The sequence below is a fragment of the Nerophis lumbriciformis genome, linkage group LG13 (genome assembly GCF_033978685.3).
Source record: "Nerophis lumbriciformis linkage group LG13, RoL_Nlum_v2.1, whole genome shotgun sequence".
NCBI lineage: Eukaryota > Metazoa > Chordata > Actinopteri > Syngnathiformes > Syngnathidae > Nerophis > Nerophis lumbriciformis.
Window position 1 is genome coordinate 19,445,421 of NC_084560.2, and position 20,871 is coordinate 19,466,291.

At 39.9% G+C, this 20,871-nt stretch overlaps 1 protein-coding gene across 3 annotated transcripts in view; it reads right to left on the reverse strand.

Moving 5' to 3' along the window:
- Window positions 1-20,871, reverse strand: part of pkp4 (plakophilin 4) — a 193,785-nt gene that overhangs the window by 27,033 nt on the left and 145,881 nt on the right. For all 3 annotated transcript variants that reach the window (XM_061971545.2, XM_061971547.2, XM_061971546.2), the window contains one exon: window positions 1,324-1,507. In XM_061971545.2, the coding sequence (XP_061827529.1) occupies window positions 1,324-1,507 (184 nt within the window). The remainder of the gene's footprint in view (window positions 1-1,323; window positions 1,508-20,871) is intronic.

Consider the following 20,871-nt stretch of genomic DNA (forward strand, 5'->3'; position numbering starts at 1 on the left):
CAAAAAAACGTCATCTATGTATAGAAGTAGAATTGAACTTATATATATCAATATGATATTATTACATATGCATATATTAATAAATATACAAATACAAATGTGATATACAAATAAATAAATAATTTGTATAAATAAACGCAGATTAGTAAACATATTTTTGAGATTTGAAAATATATACAAATAAAATGTATAAATATAAAAGTGTGACATCCAAATAAATCAAGAATTTGTATAAATAAACGTGTATTTGTAAATATATTTTTGAGATTTGAATATAAATATGCTTGATTTTGTATTTGTATTTGTATTAAATTTGCATATGTGGATCGCTTTTTTGCTTTTTGTGTCGATGAGACAATTCTACCACAAACCAGATGCACGAATAAATGTGACCTACACACTCCCCTGAACAACCAGCAGAGGGCACTGCAGACAGAGCGGTCTGGGTCACAGAGCATGATATGCATTATATGCAACATGCCCAAAGTTCTTTGCACAAAAACAATCCACGTCTTTACAGAGAGAACGCACAACGAGCCTGATATAGCTAACGTTAGCGTTGTATTAGCTAATGCTAATTTATCCAGTTCATCTGAAAAACCGTGCTAGCTGCTTATTTTATTGTATCAATGCCGTTTAATGACCTTGTCCCTATGTAGATACTGATCTCTTATCAGTCCAATGTGTGGCTCTGGCTGCAGTGCCCTCTGCTGGTTGTTCAGGGGAGCGTGTAGGTCACATTTATTTGCTACCTGCTGCCACATTGTTGATTGTCACGTCATGTTCGGATGTACTTTGTGGACGCCGTCTTTGCTCCACAGTAAGTCTTTGCTGTCGTCCAGCGTTCTGTTTTTGTTTACTTTGTCGCCAGTTCAGTTTTAGTTTCGTTCTGCATACCCTTCCCTAAGCTTCAATGCCTTTTTTAGGGGCACTCACCTTTTGTTTATTTTTGGTTTAAGCATTAGACACCTTTTTACCTGCACACTGCCTCCCGCAAAGCAATTTGCTAACGGCTGCCACCTACTGATATGGAAGAGTATTCTGCCGAGCTCTAGACAGCACAAAAACTCAACAACAACACATCATTTGCAGACTATATATACTGGTTTGCAAACATTTTAACCCAAATAGGTGAAATTAGACAATCTCCCACGGCACACCAGACGGTATCTCACGGCACACTAGTGTGCATTTTAGTTGACACTAACAGAAAACATACACTGTTTGCAAATGTGACTCCTTCATCTGGCAAATGAGGCCTAATCACAACAAGTGCAGTTGCATAAGTTGTCCACCAGGGGGCGGACACGCGCTATATGTTACCTGAAACAACCTGTGGTATTCCTCAGCACCAGTGATGAGTGGAATTTCAGCTTGTGGTCCTCTTCGAAGGTGGCGCTGCTCCAGCCCGAATGGGGTATGATCACAGTGTTGGTCAGGCTGGTCAAGGCGTCGTGAATGATTGTCATCTTGACGGCGTCGCACGACGACAGGTTCCACAGCACCCCTGTGGTGAGAGAGCACGCACGCACGTGATGAAAATGAGAGGGAGGAGGCACGCAGGCCTCGGGTTATGTCAGTTGCGGTGTGCAGCCCGGGGGAACCCTGCAGAGACGAGATGACAATCTGGGCTTGTAATAGCTCAGTGTGAGCTGACCACATGCGTGCAGAAAAGCAACAAAATAAAACAAAAATACACGCAGAGGATCTAATTGAAAATATTCATCTTTCACATCACTGCAGAATCCCCTCAGGGTGATAAATAAATAAGAAAGGTGGAACAAAAGGCAAGGGCTGGAGCATAAGAAATGAAACATAAATAATGTAATAGATCTTTTTACAATGACGCTCTCCGCCTTCCAAATTCAAATTTTTATTGTTGGCAGTGGCAGCCTTTGAAGCTGCATCTGTCTGACTAGCCAACATGGAGCATGTTCCTGTCATCAGTTAAAGTTAAAGTTAAAGTTAAAGTACCAATGATAGACACACACACACTAGATGTGGTGAAATGAATCTCTGCATTTGACCCATCACCCTTGATCACCAACTGGGAGGTGAGGGGAGCAGTGAGCGTGTCTGTGTTTATTGACAACAAATGGGTTGTACTTGTATAGCGCTTTCTACCTTCAAGGTACTCAAAGCGCTTTGACACTACTTCCACATTTACCCATTCACACACACATTCACACACTGATGGAGGGAGCTGCCATGCAAGGCGCTAACCAGCACCCATCAACAAGACATCATGGCGGAGCCGAAGTCGAGTTTCTTAACATGGAGATATTCTCACTACTTTTCTTTTGTCGAGCACAAAGAAAACAACATTTTAGTTCAACGTAAGTTGTGTCTTGGATCAAAGATCCTATCTACTGCCCAAAACAGCAATTCAAATCTCCTGAAACACCTACAAAAGCAACATGCTTCGACAAAGCTAGTAAAGAGAGACACACTTCACCTCCACCTCCACCTCCACCTAAGCAACAGCGGCTGGATGTTAACGGAGGGACTGCTAGCCAGGACAACATTGATAGAGCCATTGCAGGGTATGTGCTGGAAGACATGCAGGCTATTTCTACAGTGGAGTCACCCGCTTTCAGGCAGCTAATTAGCATGATACCGGGCGTCAAACGGCAAATGGCACAGAACACATTTTCCAAGTACCTGGACACAGTGGACAGTGAGTACACAAACATGGAAAGCAAGCTAAAGAAAACACTCCAAACTCTGCTTCTGCTTATCATTCAGCACTGAAGGTACACACACTCTTGTCAATTCTCTTATATACTCTTTCATTCTGGACTTCTAGAGTGTTTGATTATCACATCACTCTAAATGTATAGACTATAAAGTTCACAAACATAATGAGGGATCCTAGTGGGCCAGGCCAATCTTTCTTTTTCTCTAAACTAAAACTGGGGAAATGCATAGAGTGTTCTGGGCGTCACTACAGTGTTGATCTACTGAAGACATTATTTTATTTCACAATTCCTTGAGAGAAAAAAATGCCTGGTTAGGCTTTGTGTGTTTGTCATGTGTGCCTTCCTTGGGTGAAGTCAGGATTACAGCTATGTTGTTATTGTGCGGTTTGTTACTTATGTATGTTATGTTGCAGCTATTTAAAATAGTTTTGTCAATTTGTTCTGGCCAGAAACTAATTGGCCTTTTGAAACATATCTTTGTCTTTGTGTGTTGTCTGTAGACCACATTGCTTAGCAAAGTTCAGTGATGCAAATGCATTTAAGTTGATCAACAGATTGTATTATTCTCCAGTGCAACAACAGTACTGAAATGAAGGCTAAAAGGGCATTAATGGGAGCCTTAAAAAAAATCAAAAAGTTACTTTTCACAGTAACGCATTACTTTATGGTTTAAGTAACTGAGTTAGTAACCGAGTTACTTTTGAACTAAAGTAACTACTAACTGTAACTAGTTACTGGTTTTCAGTAAGTAACACAACACTGAATCTGATATATGTGATATATCACTAAGCTTTAGAAGTTTGTTGTAAAAATCTCCTTCCGCGTCTGTCCCTGACACCCGCATTTCAGGCTCGCTCTGGAAACACTCTGTGGAAACGCTCCCCACCCACACTGCTTGGTGCCTCGTCTGAGCTGCTGTGACTTAGATTACCATAGTAAGTAATTAGATTACCATAGTAACTAATTAGATGACCATAGTAACTAATTAGATTACCATAGTAATGTGGAGGGGGGCGTGGTCTGCGGGCCTGCTGCAGAGCGGGGTGTGTAAGGACCGGCCTCGAAGTCAGTGGCAGGTGAGTAGATTGCCCAGCTGGGGCTTGTTATCTAATCACCTGTCGACCCTTATTAGCAGCAGCCGGAACGAGACACGTGGTAGGAGTTGGGAGTTGGAGCACAGCGAGACACATGCAGGAGAGCGGAGTGAGACACGCACACAGAGCCAGGAAGTAGAGACACGCCGGACTGAAAAGTCCTAGAATATGTATTGCTGAAAAGCAACCGAGACTTGTGTGTGGCAACAAAAGACGTGGTTCAAACGGTCTACCGGGGTCAAGAAGATCTGTCGGCATCAAGAAGAACCCACCAGAAGTAACTCATTAGATTACCATAGTAACTAGTAAAAAGGTTAAAGTACCAATGATTGTCACACACACACTAGGTGTGGCGAAATTATTCTCTGTATTTGACCCATCACCCTTGATCACTCCCTGGGAGGTGAGGGAAGCAGTGAGCAGCAGCGGCGGCCACGCCCGGGAATAATTTTTGGTGATTTAAGCCCCAATTCCAACCCTTGATGCTGAGTGCCAAGCAGGGAGGTAATGGGTCCAATTTTTATAGTCTTTGGTATTCCAACCATTGAAATACTTTGTATAGTTCAAGACTTACGGTCATTAGAAAACATCACTGCACATCATAATGGCAGCTACACTTTCCATCTTAAAGATCTAAAATAATTATTTGGGAATGTCTAACGGGACGGATTGAAAAGCTTAACGGGCTGCATGCTGGCCTTAATTTGCCCAGGTCTGATCTAGTGGTACGCCAAAGAATCACTTGATCAAAGTACAGTGTTTTCTTTTCCTAAATTCAAACAGTGTTATTGTTCAAACTGTGTGGCCAAAATATAAAATTTACTTGTTAAATATAACTTCTGCCTTCTTTTCAATGAATACTTAGGCCTACTACGCTACTGTATTTTAATGTTGGTCATTATGGTGGTACTTAGAGAGCCAAGTTCTTTCTGAGGTGGTTTAGAGGCATCAATGACTGACAACCATCCACAACCACATCCATAAATCATGGCTGACAGCTACAAACTGCCGTGCTCTCTGCTCGGGGACATGTTCACAGGTGGCGTTCACAAGTGTTTGTCTTTGGTCAAGACAGCTTGACCAGTAAGTAGTCTGTCCTGAGCAGAGATCCAGAGGGCAGAACGAGTTCAAAGGCAACAGCTGCAAGCACTGAGCCATAAATCAACAATACTTCCAACCGGTTTATTGTTTGAGGTCTGCTGACCAGTTGTGTGCTCTGTATCTGCCACAGTACACTGAGGGATGTGCCCATCAATCGGCTGATTTTGGTAAAAAGTAGCAAACAATAGATATATGATTTATAATTAATGATTCCTAATGTGAATTCATTTATTGACAGCGATAAACGAAGGATTACTGCAATAAAAGATAAGGAGTCATCTTAAATATTGTGTCGATATTGTTAAACTGTCAATAGGATTCACCATAAATACATTGAAAAATGTACAGTTAACACATGTGATTGGTATCAGCCAATCTCACTTATGGATGATCGGAATCAAAATCGGAATTGGCAGCAATTTGAGCCTTGATCGGAATAATCCGTAATGCATTATGTCACACAAAAAGGATCCATCGGATAGTAACTTCTTTGCAATCAATGCTTCATCTTATAATTGATTTAGGGTTCGGGTTTGTTACCGACTATCCTCTCTGAGGACAAAAGTGCCTTAAAGCATTCTGGGAGCAGTGCCAAAACTTTAATCCTGGTTACACAGACATATTTATGTTAAGTCTGGCTGTAGCGACGAGCTTTTGGCAGTTGCAGGATTATGAGAAAAGTTGAATGTGAGTGCAGATGTTAAGACAATCAAATGATTTCAATTCCTCCCACTGGTGACGTGATGTGATGAAATGCTTGCAGTGTTGCTTAACAGTCTTATTTACACTAACCACAGCTGTTCAGGTGACAACGCCATAGAAATTAAACTTGGATGTAACTAGAGATGTCCGATACATGCGTTAAAATGTAATATCGGAAATTATCGGTATCGTTTTTTTTATTTTCGGTATCGTTTTTTAAATTTTTTTATTTTTATTAAATCAACATAAAAAACACAAGATACACTTACAATTAGTGCACCAACCCAAAACAACCCCCCTCCCCCATTCACACTCATTCACACAAAAGGGTTGTTTCTTTCTGTTATTAATATTCTGGTTCCTACATTATATATCAATATATATCAATACAGTCTGCATGGGATACAGTCCGTAAGCACACATGATTGTGCGTGCTGCTGGTCCACTAATAGTACTAACCTTTAACAGTTAATTTGACTCATTTTCATTAATTACTAGTTTCTATGTACCGTATTTTTCGAAATATAAGTCGCACCGGAGTATAAGACGCACCTGCCAAAAATGCATAATAAAGAAGGAAAAAAAACATATATAAATCGCACTGGAGCCCGGCCAAACTATGAAAAAAACTGCGACTTATAGTCCGAAAAATACGGTAACTGTTTTTATATTGTTTTACTTTCTTTTTTATTCAAGAAAATGTGTTTAATTTATTTATCTTATTTTATTAATTTTTTTAAAAAGTACCTTATCTTCACCATATCTGGTTGTCCAAATTAGGCATAATAATGTGTTAATTCCACGACTGCATATATCGGTTGATATCGGTATCGGTAATTCAATCAATCAATCAATCAATGTTTATTTATATAGCCCTAAATCACAAGTGTCTCAAAGGGCTGCACAAGCCACAACGACATCCTCGGTATAGCCCACATAAGGGCAAGGAAAAACTCACCCCAGTGGGACGTCGATGTGAATGACTATGAGAAACCTTGGAGAGGACCGCATATGTGGGTAACCCCCCCCCCTCTAGGGAGACCGAATGCAATGGATGTCGAGTGGGTCTAACATAATATTGTGAGAGTCCAGTCCATAGTGGATCCAGCATAACAGTAAGAGTCCAGTCCACAGTGGGGTCAGCAGGAAACCATCCCGAGCGGAGACGGGTCAGCAGCGCAGAGATGTTCCCAACCGATATACAGGCGAGCGGTTCACCCCGGGTCCCGACCCCGGACAGCCAGCACCCCATCCATGGCCACCGGATCTGTGTGTCTCCCCTTCCACAAGGGATAGGGGGGAACAGAGGAGAAAAGAAAAGAAACGGCAGATCAACTGGTCTAAAAAAGGGGGGCTATTCAAAGGCTAGAGTATACAAATGAGTTTTGAGATGGGACTTAAATGTTTCTACTGAGGTAGCATCTCTAACTGTTACCGGGAGGGCATTCCATAGTGCTGGAGCCCGAATAGAAAACGCTCTACAGCCCGCAGACTTTTTTTGGGCTCTGGGAATCACTAATAAGCCGGAGTTTTTTGAACGCAGATTTCTTGCCGGGACATATGGTACAATACAATCGGTAAGATAGGCTGGAGCTAGACCGTGTAGTATTTTATACGTAAGTAGTAAAACCTTAAAGTCTCATCTTAAGTGCACAGGAAGCCAGTGCAGGTGAGCCAGTATAGGCCTAATATGATCAAACTTTCTTGTTCTTGTCAAAAGTCTAGCAGCCGCATTTTGTACCAACTGTAATCTTTTAATGCTAAACATAGGGAGACCCGAAAATAATACGTTACAGTAATCGAGACGAGACGTAACGAACGCATGAATAATGATCTCAGCGTCGCTAGTGGACAAAATGGAACGAATTTTAGCGATATTACGGAGATGAAAGAAGGCCGTTTTAGTAACACTCTTAATGTGTGACTCAAAGGAGAGAGTTGGGTCGAAGATAATACCCAGATTCTTTACTGAGTCGCTTTGTGTAATTGTTTGGTTGTCAAATGTTAAGGTGGTATTATCAAATAAATGTCGGTGTTTAGCAGGACCGATAATCAGCATTTCCGTTTTCTTAGTGTTGAGTTGCAAGAAGTTAGCGGACATCCATTGTTTAATTTCATTAAGACACGCCTCCAGCTGACTACAATCCGGCGTGTTGGTCAGCTTTAGGGGCATGTAGAGTTGGGTGTCATCAGCATAGCAATGAAAGCTAACACCGTATTTGCGTATGATGTCGCCTAGCGGCAGCATGTAAATACTAAAGAGTGCAGGGCCAAGAACCGAACCTTGGGGGACTCCGCACGTTACCTTAACATAGTCCGAGGTCACATTGTTATGGGAGACGCACTGCATCCTGTCAGTAAGATAAGAGTTAAACCACGACAAGGCTAAGTCTGACATACCAATACGTGTTTTGATACGCTCTAATAAAATGTTATGATCGACGGTATCGAAAGCAGCGCTAAGATCAAGAAGCAGCAACATAGATGACGCATCAGAATCCATCGTTAGCAGTAGATCATTAGTCATTTTTGCGAGGGCTGTCTCCGTAGAGTGATTTGCCCTGAAACCGGATTGAAAAGGTTCACAGAGATTGTTAGACACTAAGTGTTCATTTAGCTGCTGTGCGACAATTTTTTCGAGGATTTTCGAGATAAACGGAAGGTGGGACACCGGCCGGTAGTTTACCATGAGGTCAGGATCGAGGTTAGGTCTTTTGAGCAAAGGATGAATAACCGCTTTTTTGAATGCTAGTGGAACAGTGCCAGAGGAAAGTGATAAGTTTATAATATTTAGCACTGATGGACCTAATAATACAAAAAGCTCCTTAATAAGTTTCCCAGGAAATGGGTCAAGTAAACATGTTGTTTGTTTTGTCCCCTTGACACATCTTAACAATTCCTCTAATGTTATTTCATCAAAGAGAGAGAAACTATTTTGGAGGGCGGTATCCTTCGTAGATACAGTCGTATCTGTGTTAATAGAACCCAGTTGTAGCTGCGATGCATTGTCTTTAATCTCCTTTCTAATGAGTTCAATTTTCTTATTAAAGAAATTCATAAAATCATCTGCTGAGTGGGTGGAGCTACTGGGAGGAGTCCCTTGTTGGGTTAGCGATGCTACTGTACTAAACAAAAATTTCGGATCATTTTTGTTGAGGTGGATGAGATTTGAGTAATATTTAGCTTTAGCTAGGGTAAGAATGTGTTTATAAGTTATTAAACTATCACTCCATGCTTGATGGAAAACCTCAAGTTTAGTAGCGCGCCATTTGCGTTCCAGCTTTCTACATGATAATTTATGGGCTCTAGTTTCTTCTGTAAACCATGGGGTGCGCCTTTTAGGGGCTCTTTTAAGCTTTAGCGGTGCTATACTATCAATGGTGTCGCGCAGGGCGTCGTTAAAGTTGTTAGTGAGGTTATCAATAGAGCCGACATAATTTGGGAATGGTGCCATTACCGAAGGCAGTAGGCCAGCAAGAGTCATCGTTGTGGCAGCATTAATGTTGCGGCTGCTATAGTAGTTATTATTATTAGTTTGTTGACAATGAGTCAGAACTTCAAATTTTATAAGGTAATGATCGGACATTACTTTAGTATACGGGAGTATCGTAACTTTGGAGGTGGTGACACCCCTGACCAGCACTAGATCTATCGTATTTCCGTTGCGATGCGTAGGTTCATTTATTATTTGTGTAAGACCACAGCTATCAATTATAGTCTGGAGCGCCATGCACTGAGGGTCCGATGGGGTAGTCATATGGATATTAAAGTCCCCCATTATAATTAAAGAGTTGGACAATATCGGAATATCTGATATCGGCAAAAAGCCATTATCGGACATCACTAGATGTAACTATCAATTAATCAATCAATATCCTTTATTTAACCTTTATTTAAGGACTCATTGAGATTTTTCCAAAAGCGATCTGGGCAAAAGGGCAACAAAACAAAATGACAGAAATAAATATAGCAACAAAAACATCAGTAGTCACATGCTATGGTGAAAACTACACATTTCTTACAACATTAAAAACCTCTGAAGGCTTAGTGGCCACATGCGTGGACAGCACCTTTTAGCTCTTATTTCCAAAATTGTGTACACTACTGAATTGGAGTCTTATGGCGCTTATGTGGACACTTATACTGCCATCTAGTGGTGTCAGAAGAGTACAACATGCAATGGAATTTGGAAAAAAAAAAGTGTAAAAATAACAATTAGCATGTCACTAAACATGAAGTACACATTTGTGTACTTATGGACTAAGTACATCATATCAAAAGATGATTCTTAGTTTTTATTGTAATTAGGGTCCAAAAAGCCCAAATAGCAAAGAGAAATACAAAAAAGCATGTAAACAAACAGCTTGGGCCTTAAGAGGTAAAACCATGCGATAGGTTGAACCAGGTCGCCAACTCACGGGTCTCGCGCTCCCTGGAGCTTTTTAAAAAAATGCATGATAATGGAAAAAGATGACAGAAAATAGCATATTTTTTGTTTTAATATGGTTTCTGTAGGAGGACAAACATGACACAAACTTCCCTAATTGTTAGAAATTCCACTGTTTATATTAAACATGCTTGACTGATGAGAGGATTTGGCAAGCACCGCTTTGCCCGACTAATTCCAGCGATCCCTGAACTCACCGTAGCTTGTTTACATGTGCAACTTTCTCCGACGCTGCCACAGAAAGACATGTTTTACGCCACTCCTTCTTTGTCTCATTTTGTCCACCAAAGGTTTTATGCTGTGCGTGAATGCACAAGAGTGAACTTTGTTGATGTTATTGACTTGTCAGGCATATTTTGTCAGTGCATGACTGCAAGCTAATCGATACTAATATGCTATTTAGGCTAGCTGTATGTACATATTGCATCATTGTACCTCGTTTTTAGGTATATCAGTGGCCTAGTGGTTAGAGTGTCCGTCCTGAGATCGGTAGGTTGTGCGTTCAAACCCGGGGCCGAGTCATACAAAAGACTATAAAAATGGGACCCATTACCTCCCTCAGCATCAAGGGTTGGAATTGGGGGTTAAATAACCAAAAATGATTCCCGGGCGCGGCCACCGCTGCTGCTCACTGCTCCCCTCACCTCCCAGGGGGTGATCAACAGTGATGGGTCAAATGCAGAGAATAATTTCGCCACACCTAGTGTGTGTGTGACAATCATTGGTACTTTAACTTTATATTTGAGCTCATTTAATTTCCTTTACTTATGTCCTCTGTGTATTTAATTTATATTTGTATTTCTGATAGTTGTTTGTGTGCCATGTCGTTCCAGACCACAGCAAACGTTACCCAGCTTGCAAAGATTGTAATACATCCAAAAGAAGAAGACAGCCTGCCGTTTCCTTTAACTTGGACACACACATCTATACCTTTGGCCATTAAAAGCCAGTCATTTCCAGGAGTTATCTCACCCTCTGAGAAGCCTTTGATTTACTAATGTTTTACAATTTTGTAAAAATGTGCACTATAAATATTACATTTCAGCATTTTGATAGTAGGCTATTACAGCTAATATAGACACTTACATCATGTGTTGCCTATAATTTAACACTTATATAAGTGTTAATTATATAAATATAATTATTATTATTATTATTATTATTATTATATAAGGCTTTAAATTTTTTGCGGCTCCAGCCAGATAATTTTCTTGTATTTTTGGTCCAATATGGCTCTTTCAACATTTTAGGTTGCCGACACCTGCGTTTAACAAATATTAAATGTTTCAGTAAAAAAAACAAAAAAAACAAAAAAACAAGTACAATGCCCAATAGAACTGGTTTCTAGATCCTTTAAAATGGACTGAAATTCCCCCAAAGTGATCATTTCAGGTAACCTTCGGTCCTTTTGTAAGTCATTCCATGACCAGGGAGCAGCATATCTGAGTAGTCAGTGTACAGCTTGTGTTGTAACATACAACGATATAAACGTAATAGGGACGTACCATTAACTGTTATACTCTTACATGGCGATAAAATCCCCAATGTTTTATTACCGCTTCAAATTTAAATTTTCATAAAACTGTGATGGATTAACTTACTTTGAAAAAATCAGGGTGATACTGTTTATTTCCTGCAGAAATAGTTAGCACGCTCCCCCCTTAAAGGGGAACATTATCACCAGACCTATGTAAGCGTCAATATATACCTTGATGTTGCAGAAAAAAGACCATATATTTTTTTAACCGATTTCCGAACTCTAAATGGGTGAATTTTGGCGAATTAAACGCCTTTCTATTATTCGCTCTCGGAGCGATGACGTCACAACGTGGCGTCACATCGGGAAGCAATCCGCCATTTTCTCAAACACCGAGTCAAATCAGCTCTGTTATTTTCCGTTTTTTCGACTGTTTTCCGTACCTTGGAGACATCATGCCTCGTCGGTGTGTTGTCGGAGGGTGTAACAACACGAACAGGGACGGATTCAAGTTGCACCAGTGGCCCAAAGATGCGAAAGTGGCAAGAAATTGGACCTTTGTTCCGCACACTTTACCGACGAAAGCTATGCTACGACAGAGATGGCAAGAATGTGTGGATATCCTGCGACACTCAAAGCAGATGCATTTCCAACGATAAAGTCAAAGAAATCTGCCGCCAGACCCCCATTGAATCTGCCGGAGTGTGTGAGCAATTCAGGGACAAAGGACCTAGGTAGCACGGCAAGCAATTGCGGCAATTTGTTCCCGCAGACGAGCGAGCTAAACCCCCTGGATGTCTTGGCTCACACTGCTTCTACCGTCCCTTATGCCACCGAAGATGATCAAGAGAAGAATATCGACCCTAGCTTCCCTGGCCTGCTGACATCAACTCCAAAACTGGACAGATCAGCTTTTAGGAAAAGAGCGCGGATGAGGGTATGTCTACAGAATATATTAATTGATGAAAATTGGGCTGTCTGCACTCTCAAAGTGCATGTTGTTGCCAAATGTATTTCATATGCTGTAAACCTAGTTCATAGTTGTTAGTTTCCTTTAATGCCAAACAAACACATATCAATCGTTGGTTAGAAGGCGATCGCCGAATTCGTCCTCGCTTTCTCCCGTGTCGCTGGCTGTCGTGTTGTTTTCGTCGGTTTCGCTTGCATACGGTTCAAACCGATATGGTTCAATAGCTTCAGTTTCTTCTTCAATTTCGTTTTCGCTACCTGCCTCCACACTACAACCATCCGTTTCAATACATGCGTAATCTGTTGAATCGCTTAAGCCGCTGAAATCCGAGTCTGAATCCGAGCTAATGTCGCTATAGCTTGCTGTTCTATGCGCCATGTTTGTTTGTGTTGGCATCACTGTGTGACGTCACAGGAAAATGGACGGGTGTATATAACGATGGTTAAAATCAGGCACTTTGAAGCTTTTTTTAGGGATATTGCGTGATGGGTAAAATTTTGAAAAAAACTTCGAAAAATATAATAAGCCACTGGGAACTGATTTTTAATGGTTTTAACCATTCTGAAATTGTGATAATGTTCCCCTTTAATTTCGAAACAATTTGAAACCTTTACAAAATAAAATAGAAGAAGATAAACATACCGTATTTTTCGGACTATAAGTCGCAGTTTTTTTCATAGTTTGGCCGGGCTCCAGTGCGACTTATATATGTTTTTTTCCTTCTTTATTATGTATTTTCGGCAGGTGCGACTTATACTCCGGTGCGACTTATACTCTGAAAAATACGGGTATTTAAAAAATCTAATAAAAAGAGAACACTATTCAATATTTCTTCGGCCAAGGAAAGTATACTGTTTGTGTTGCTTATTCATTTATTTTGAATAAAACTTGGTTAAACTATTTCAGTTCGTACAAGTACTTTTAGAGCAAAGCCGTGATAATAATGATAACCGTGTTATAATATTTAAATTTCGTTACATCCTAAAAAAATGTAACGTCTTCATGACATTTCACTACTTTCCCTTCATTTGCTTGTTATCATTCTTAACCGACAAACTGACAGAAAGCTTACTTTGGGATCACAAGTCAATGCATTTGAGAGATTAAAGCAGATATTCAAGTTAAGAAATTGTAGAATTGATTTATAATGAACAGTTGTCATCAAATAATACAAGACTATTTAGTTAAGAAGAACTGTTGCTACATGCAGCACATATTTTTCTGTCAAAAATACATTTATGGCCTAAAAAATGAAATCACCCAATTTTTCAGCAAAAATTAGATTTACAAATTTTTTACTTTACAAAAAAAATGGAATACAGAGATCATTCAAAACAAGTTTTTCCTTCATTTGATCAAAATAAAAGTAGTTTGAAATGACACTGCATCTTACTTTTATTAAAATTCTAATCTGTATAATGTTATTTTTTAGAACTTTAGATATGAATTGTATCTTTTTATGGAATAATTTTCAAATAATTCAATTAAAAGCTTCCCTGCTTCAATGGAATAATCCTGTTAACAAAAATATTGCATTGCACATTTTGCATGCAAATCATCTCCAACAGAGAGGTCAAGAAAGGGCAAACTTCGAACTTCTTTCTTGAATAACATACTAAAAATGTAGCATTAAACACTGTATCCAAATAAATAATGAAGTCAAACATTGAGAGGACTATAGTTAGTTTCAGTAAGTCGATGAAGTAAACGCAGCCTTTTTCATTCACACATCTTGGCGGTGTGCAGAGCGACTGCTTTAGTGATCACTCTACGTCAGTGTTTTTCAACCACTGTGCCGCGGCACACTGGTGTGCCGTGGGAGATTAAGTAATTTCACCTATTTGGATTCAAAATATTTTTTGCAAACCAGTAATTATAGTCTGCAAATGATGTGTTGTTGTTGAGTGTCGGTGCTGTCTTGAGCTCGGCAGAGTAACCGTGTAATACTCCTCCATATCAGTAGGTGGCAGCCGGTAGCTAATTGCTTTGTAGATGTCGGAAACAGCGGGAGGCAGTGTGCAGGTAAAAAGGTGTCTAATGCTTAAACCAAAAATAAACAAAAGGTGAGTGCCCCTAAGAAAAGGCATTGAAGCTTAGCAAAGGCTATGCAGAACGAAACTAAAACTGAACTGGCTACAAAGTAAACAAAAACAGAATGCTGGACGACAGCAAAGACTTACTGTGGAGCAAAGACGGCGTCCACAATGTACATCCGAACATGACATGACAATCAACAATGTCCCCGCAAAGAAGGATAAAAACAACTGAAATATTCTTGATTGCTAAAACAAAGCAGATGCCGGAAATATCGCTCAAAGAAAGACATGAAACTGCTACAGGAAAATACCAACAAAAAGAGAAAAAGCCACCAAAATAGGAGCGCAAGACAAGAACTAAAACTACACACAGGAAAACAGCGAAAAACTCAAAATAAGTCAGGGGGTGATGTGACAGGTGGTGACAGTACACCTACTTTGAGACAAGAGCTATAGTGATGCATGCTTGGTTATAGTTTAAAGTCATATTTAACAATTGTGACAACAACTTTTTACTGTCAACTGAGTGTCGCTTTTTAATGATTTCTGCTGGTGGTGTGCCTCCGGACGCAAAAAATGTGCCTTGGCTCAAAAAAGGTTGAAAAACACTGATTTACATATTGTGCTTCTTTCTCATCATACATGGTATCACCACACATATCAGGTGTAAATGACTCCACCATAGTAAGGTGATGTTTAGCCCTTTAGTTGTTTTGTTGTTGCGGATTATGAGTCATTTTTCATCTAAAATGAGACCATAACAAGATTCTATCAGTGGGCATCCTAATGACAGCGGACCTTCTACAGTGAGTGATGTTTTATTATGTATGTTGGCTCTTATGAAGCCTGCATGAGGAATAATCAGTGATGATGTGGGAGGGGGAAAAAGCGAACGTTGTGATGTGTTTTTGAAAAATGCGCCGCGTATGGTTAAAATGATCAAAGTACGTAAATATTAAATGTGATTATTAATGTGCCTGTTACTACATGACATATATATTTACATTATGTACAAAACCCAAAAGCAGTGAAGTTGTCACGTTGTGTAAATGGTAAATAAAACCAGAATACAATGATTTGCAAATCCTTTTCAACTTATATTCAATTGAATAGACTGCAAAGACAAGATATTTAACGTTCGAACTGGAAAACTCTGTGTTTTTTTTGCAAATACTAGCTCATTTGCAATTTTATGCCTGCAACATGACTAAAAAAAGCTGGCACAACAACCTAATGGAAGGGCTCGTGCAAAGCCAACAGATCAAGCGTCCAGCTTTAATGTTTAAGGAAACGTATTTAATTTTTTTCCATTTTATAATTAGCCTATTGAGTCAGACTGTCGGGAAATATGATGAACATTTCCAAGCATTTACTTCACCCAAAATTCAAGCATTTTTCAAACCTTGACAACACAACATTAAAATCCAAGCATTTTCAAGGTTTTTAAGCACCCGTACGAACCCTGCAGATAGTTGCATTTTATTGTAATTTACTGTAAAATTACAACTGTGAAGTTACAGCATTTACAAAACATAAAAACCAGTGAAGTTGGCACGTTGTGTAAATTGTAAATAAAAACAGAATACAATGATTTGCAAATCATTTTCAACCTACCGTATATTCAATTTAATAGACTACAAAGACAAGATATATTTAACGTTCAAACTGGACAACTTTATTTTTTGCAAATATTAGCTCATTTGGAATTTGATGCCTGCAACATGTTTCAAAAAAGCTGGCACAAGTGGCAAAAAAGACTGAGAAAGTTGAGGAATGCTCATCAAACACTTCTTTGGAACATCCCACATGTGAACAGGTGGGTGCCATGATTGGGTATAAAAGCAGCTTCCATGAAATGCTCAGTCATTCACACACAAGGATGGGGCGAGGGTCACCACTTTGTGAACAAATGCCTGAGCAAATTGTCCAACAGTTAAAGTACAACATTTCTCAACGAGCTATTGCAAGGAATTTAGAGATTTCACCATCTAAGTTCTAAAATATCATCAAAATGTTCAGAGAATCTGGAGAAATCACTGCACGGAAGCAGCAAGGCTGAAAAACAACATTGAATGCCCATGACCTTCGATCCCTCAGGCGGTACTGCTTTAAAAAGCGACATCAGTGTGTAAAGGATATCACCACATGGGCTTAGGAACACTTCAGAAAACCACTGTCAGTAACTACAGTTTGTCGCTACATCTATAAGTGCAAGTTAAAACTCTAATATGCAAAGCCAAAGCCATTTATCAACAACACCCAGAAACGCCGCCAGCTTCACTGGGCTTGAGCTCATCTAAGATGGACTGATGCAAAGTGGAAAAGTGTTCTGTGGCCTGACGAGTCCACATTTCAAATTTTTTTTGGAAACTGCGGACGTCGTGTCCTCCGGACCAAAGAGGAAAAGAACCATCCAGATTGTTTTCAGTGCAAAGTTGAAAAGCCAGCATCTGTGATGGTATGGGGGTGTATTACTGCCCAAGGCATGGGTAACTTACACATTTGTGAAGGCACCATTAATGCTGAAATGTACATACAGGTTTTGGAGCAACATACGTTGCCACCCAAGCAACGTTATCATGGACGCCCCTGCTTATTTCAGCAAGACAATGCCAAGCCACGTGTTACATCAACGTGGCTTCATAGTAAAAGAGTACGGGTACTAGACTGGCCTGCCTGTAGTCCAGACCTGTCTCCCATTGAAAATGTGTGGTGCATTATGAAGCCTAAAATACCACAACGGAGACCCCCGGACTGTTGAACAACTTAAGCTGTACATCAAGCAAGAATGGGAAAGATTTCCACCTGAGAAGCTTCAAAAATGTGTCTCCCCAGTTCTCAAATGTTTGCTGAGTGTTGCTAAAAGGAAAGGCCATGTAACACAGTGGTAAAAATGCGCCTGTAATGTGTTGCTGCCATTAAATTCAAAATTAATGATTATTTGCAACAACAACAAAAAAATTGTTTCTTAGTTCAAACATTAAATATCTTGTCTTTGCAGTCTATTCAATTGAATAAAAGTTGAAAAGGATTAGCAAATCATTGTATTCTGTTTTTTTTACGAATTACACAACGTGACAACTTCACTGGTTTTGTGTTTTGTACATAGAACCTTAATAGAGGTGTTTAGATATTTTTAAGGGCTTTATAGGCAGAATAGAGCGACTCCAATAGGCTCCATTGTAAGCGGACCTTTGATCGCATTTATTGAATATTTAGAATGCATAAAAATGTGTTCTTGTCGTACATAATAATTGTAAATGATAGGCAAAATCGCAAAAAAAAATGCAGTTCCCATTAAAACATATTGAGGTAATATAGTACAACATGTCGACATTAATAGATCTACAGTAACCCCTTCAGCTCTCAAATCTTGTGTTGACAAAAGCGCCCACCATGTTTGCTTAACCTGATAAATTTTTTTCATAGGAATAATGTTTCATGCTGGCTTAACCTGCTGCTTCTAGAAATACGACGCTGGACCAGGACTTGATGACCTAAACGGGTTCCACTGTGCTGTTGAAAGGAAAGTGCTGTACACGGCGTCGGTTACACGCAACATGCCTTTTTGGTACAACCTCTACATCTTGAACCTATTTGTCTTTCACTGTAGAAAAAACCCTGTTACTTTTTTCAAATATAGCCACAGTAACGCTACTTTGCTCAAGTTAAGAGGTGTTGAGTTAAAAGGGAAGTCATGTTTAATTCCATCCCTCCAACAACTTATACTATGACACGATGTCCTTATTTCATGAAGACTGTACTCGTTGGACCTGCAACATGAAACTGTTGGAACAGGGGCAGAATCTGAGCAAAAACAGCTGACTCAACCACCTGGGAGCCAAATGTTCTGGCTCGCTTATCCCTGCTCCACCCTGATCCCAAACACTGTGGACTTTGCACACTTGTTTGTTTGGTGGGCTCAGACGACAAAACAAATGTCAGGTGCAGACTGTCAGCAGGCGAGAATCAAAGCAGAATATTTGCATCCTAATAGTAGATCAATTATCTGGTAAAATGGGCTTTTGTTTTCAATGCACAGTAGAAGCTCCACCATACAGCTCGGCTCAGCCCTTTGAGACACTTGTACTTTAGGGCTATATAAATAAACATTGATTGATTGACATTGAAGGTGACAAATGATATCTGCCTGAGCACAGACGCAGGCAAAGTTTCCATCTCAGGCTATGTTCTCACTGCAGGGCAAGATGTCCAGTCTGGATTTATTTGTCAAATCCCATATTTTGATGTACCGTATTTTCCAGACTATAAGGCGCACTTAAAATCCTTTATTTTCCTCAAAACTCGACAGTGCGCCTTATAATCGGCAGGCCGATATTATCGGCCATTAAATGCTTTAAAATGTAATATCGGAAATTATCGGTATCGGTTTCAACCTCCCGATATTCCATGGGAGATTCCCGAATTTCAGTGCCCCTCCTGAAAATCTCCCGGGGCAACCATTCTCCCGATTTCCACCCGGACAACATTATTGGGGGCGTGCCTTAAAGGCAGTCCATAGTGGATCTACATACTATTGTGAGAGTTCAGTCCATAGTGGATCTAACATAATAGTATGAGAGTCCAGTCCATAGTGGATCTAACATAATAGTGTGAGAGTCCAGTCCATAGTGGATCTAGCATAATATTGGGAGAGTCCTGTCCATAGTGGATCTAACATAATAGTGTGAGAGTCCAGTCCATAGTGGATCTAACATAATATTGTGAGAGTCCAGTCCATAGTGGATCTAACATAATAGTGAGAGTCCAGTCCATAGTGGATCTAACATACAAGTGTGAGAGTCCAGTCCATAGTGGATCTAACATAATAGTGTGAGAGTCCAGTCCATAGTGGATCTAACATAATATTGTGAGAGTCCAGTCCATAGTGGATCTAACATAATAGTGTGAGAGTCCAGTCCATAGTGGATCTAACATAATAGTGTGAGAGTCCAGTCCATAGTGGATCTAACATAATATTGTGAGAGTCCAGTCCATAGTAGATCTAACATAATAGTGTGAGAGTCCGGTCCATAATGGATCTAGCATAATATTGTGAGAGTCCAGTACATAGTGGATCTAACATAATAGTGTGAGAGTCCAGTCCATAGTGGATCTAGCATAATATTGTGAGAGTCCAGTCCATAGTGGATCTAACATAATAGTGTGAGAGTCCAGTCCATAGTGGATCTAGCATAATAGTGTGAGAGTCCAGTCCATAGTGGATCTAACATAATAGTGTGAGAGTCCAGTCCATAGTGGATCTAACATAATAGTGAGAGTCCAGTCCATAGTGGATCTAACATAATAGTGAGAGTCCAGTCCATAATGGATCTAGCATAATATTGTGAGAGTCCAGTCCATAGTGGATCTAACATAATAGTGTGAGAGTCCAGTCCATAGTGGATCTAACATAATAGTGTGAGAGTCCTGTCCATAGTGGATCTAACATAATAGTGAGAGTCCAGTCCATAGTGGATCTAACATAATATTGTGAGAGTCCGGTCCATAATGGATCTAACATAATAATGTGAGAGTCCAGTCCATAGTGGATCTAGCATAATATTGTGAGAGTCCAGTACATAGTAGATCTAACATAATAGTGTGAGAGTCCGGTCCATAATGGATCTAGCATAATATTGTGAGAGTCCTGTACATAGTGGATCTAACATAATAGTGTGAGAGTCCAGTCCATAGTGGATCTAGCATAATATTGTGAGAGTCCAGTCCATAGTGGATCTAACATAATAGTGTGAGAGTCCAGTCCACAGTGGATCTAGCATAATAGTGTGAGAGTCCAGTCCATAGTGGATCTAACATAATAGTTTGAGAGTCCAGTCCATAGTGGATCTAACATAATATTGGGGAATGCACTCCCAACAGGTGTAAAAGAAAGTGCATCTCTATCCTCCTTCAAAACACTAAAAGAACACCTCCAGACAACTTCAACCCTTGACATTACACCCTCCCCCCTCCACATCCCACCTCCCCGGATTGTAAATAATCAAATGTAAATAATCAAATGTATATACTCGTTCTTATGCTTTCTGAGCTCACTATGTTCACTGCTCTCTGTACATATCCTACCAAGTCAGACCTACACTCTTTCAATGTCCATTTCTCTGATGATGCAATTAAAGATGACTGAAGTGCTGATATCACCCGCCCCCCCCGCCACATCCCACCCCCCGGATTGTAAATAATGTAAATAATTCAATGTATATACTCTGATGATTAACTTGTGTGATGACTTATTATGCTGATAGTATATATTTGTATCATGAATCAATTTAAGTGGACCCCGACTTAAACAAGTTGAAAAACTTATTCGGGTGTTACCATTTA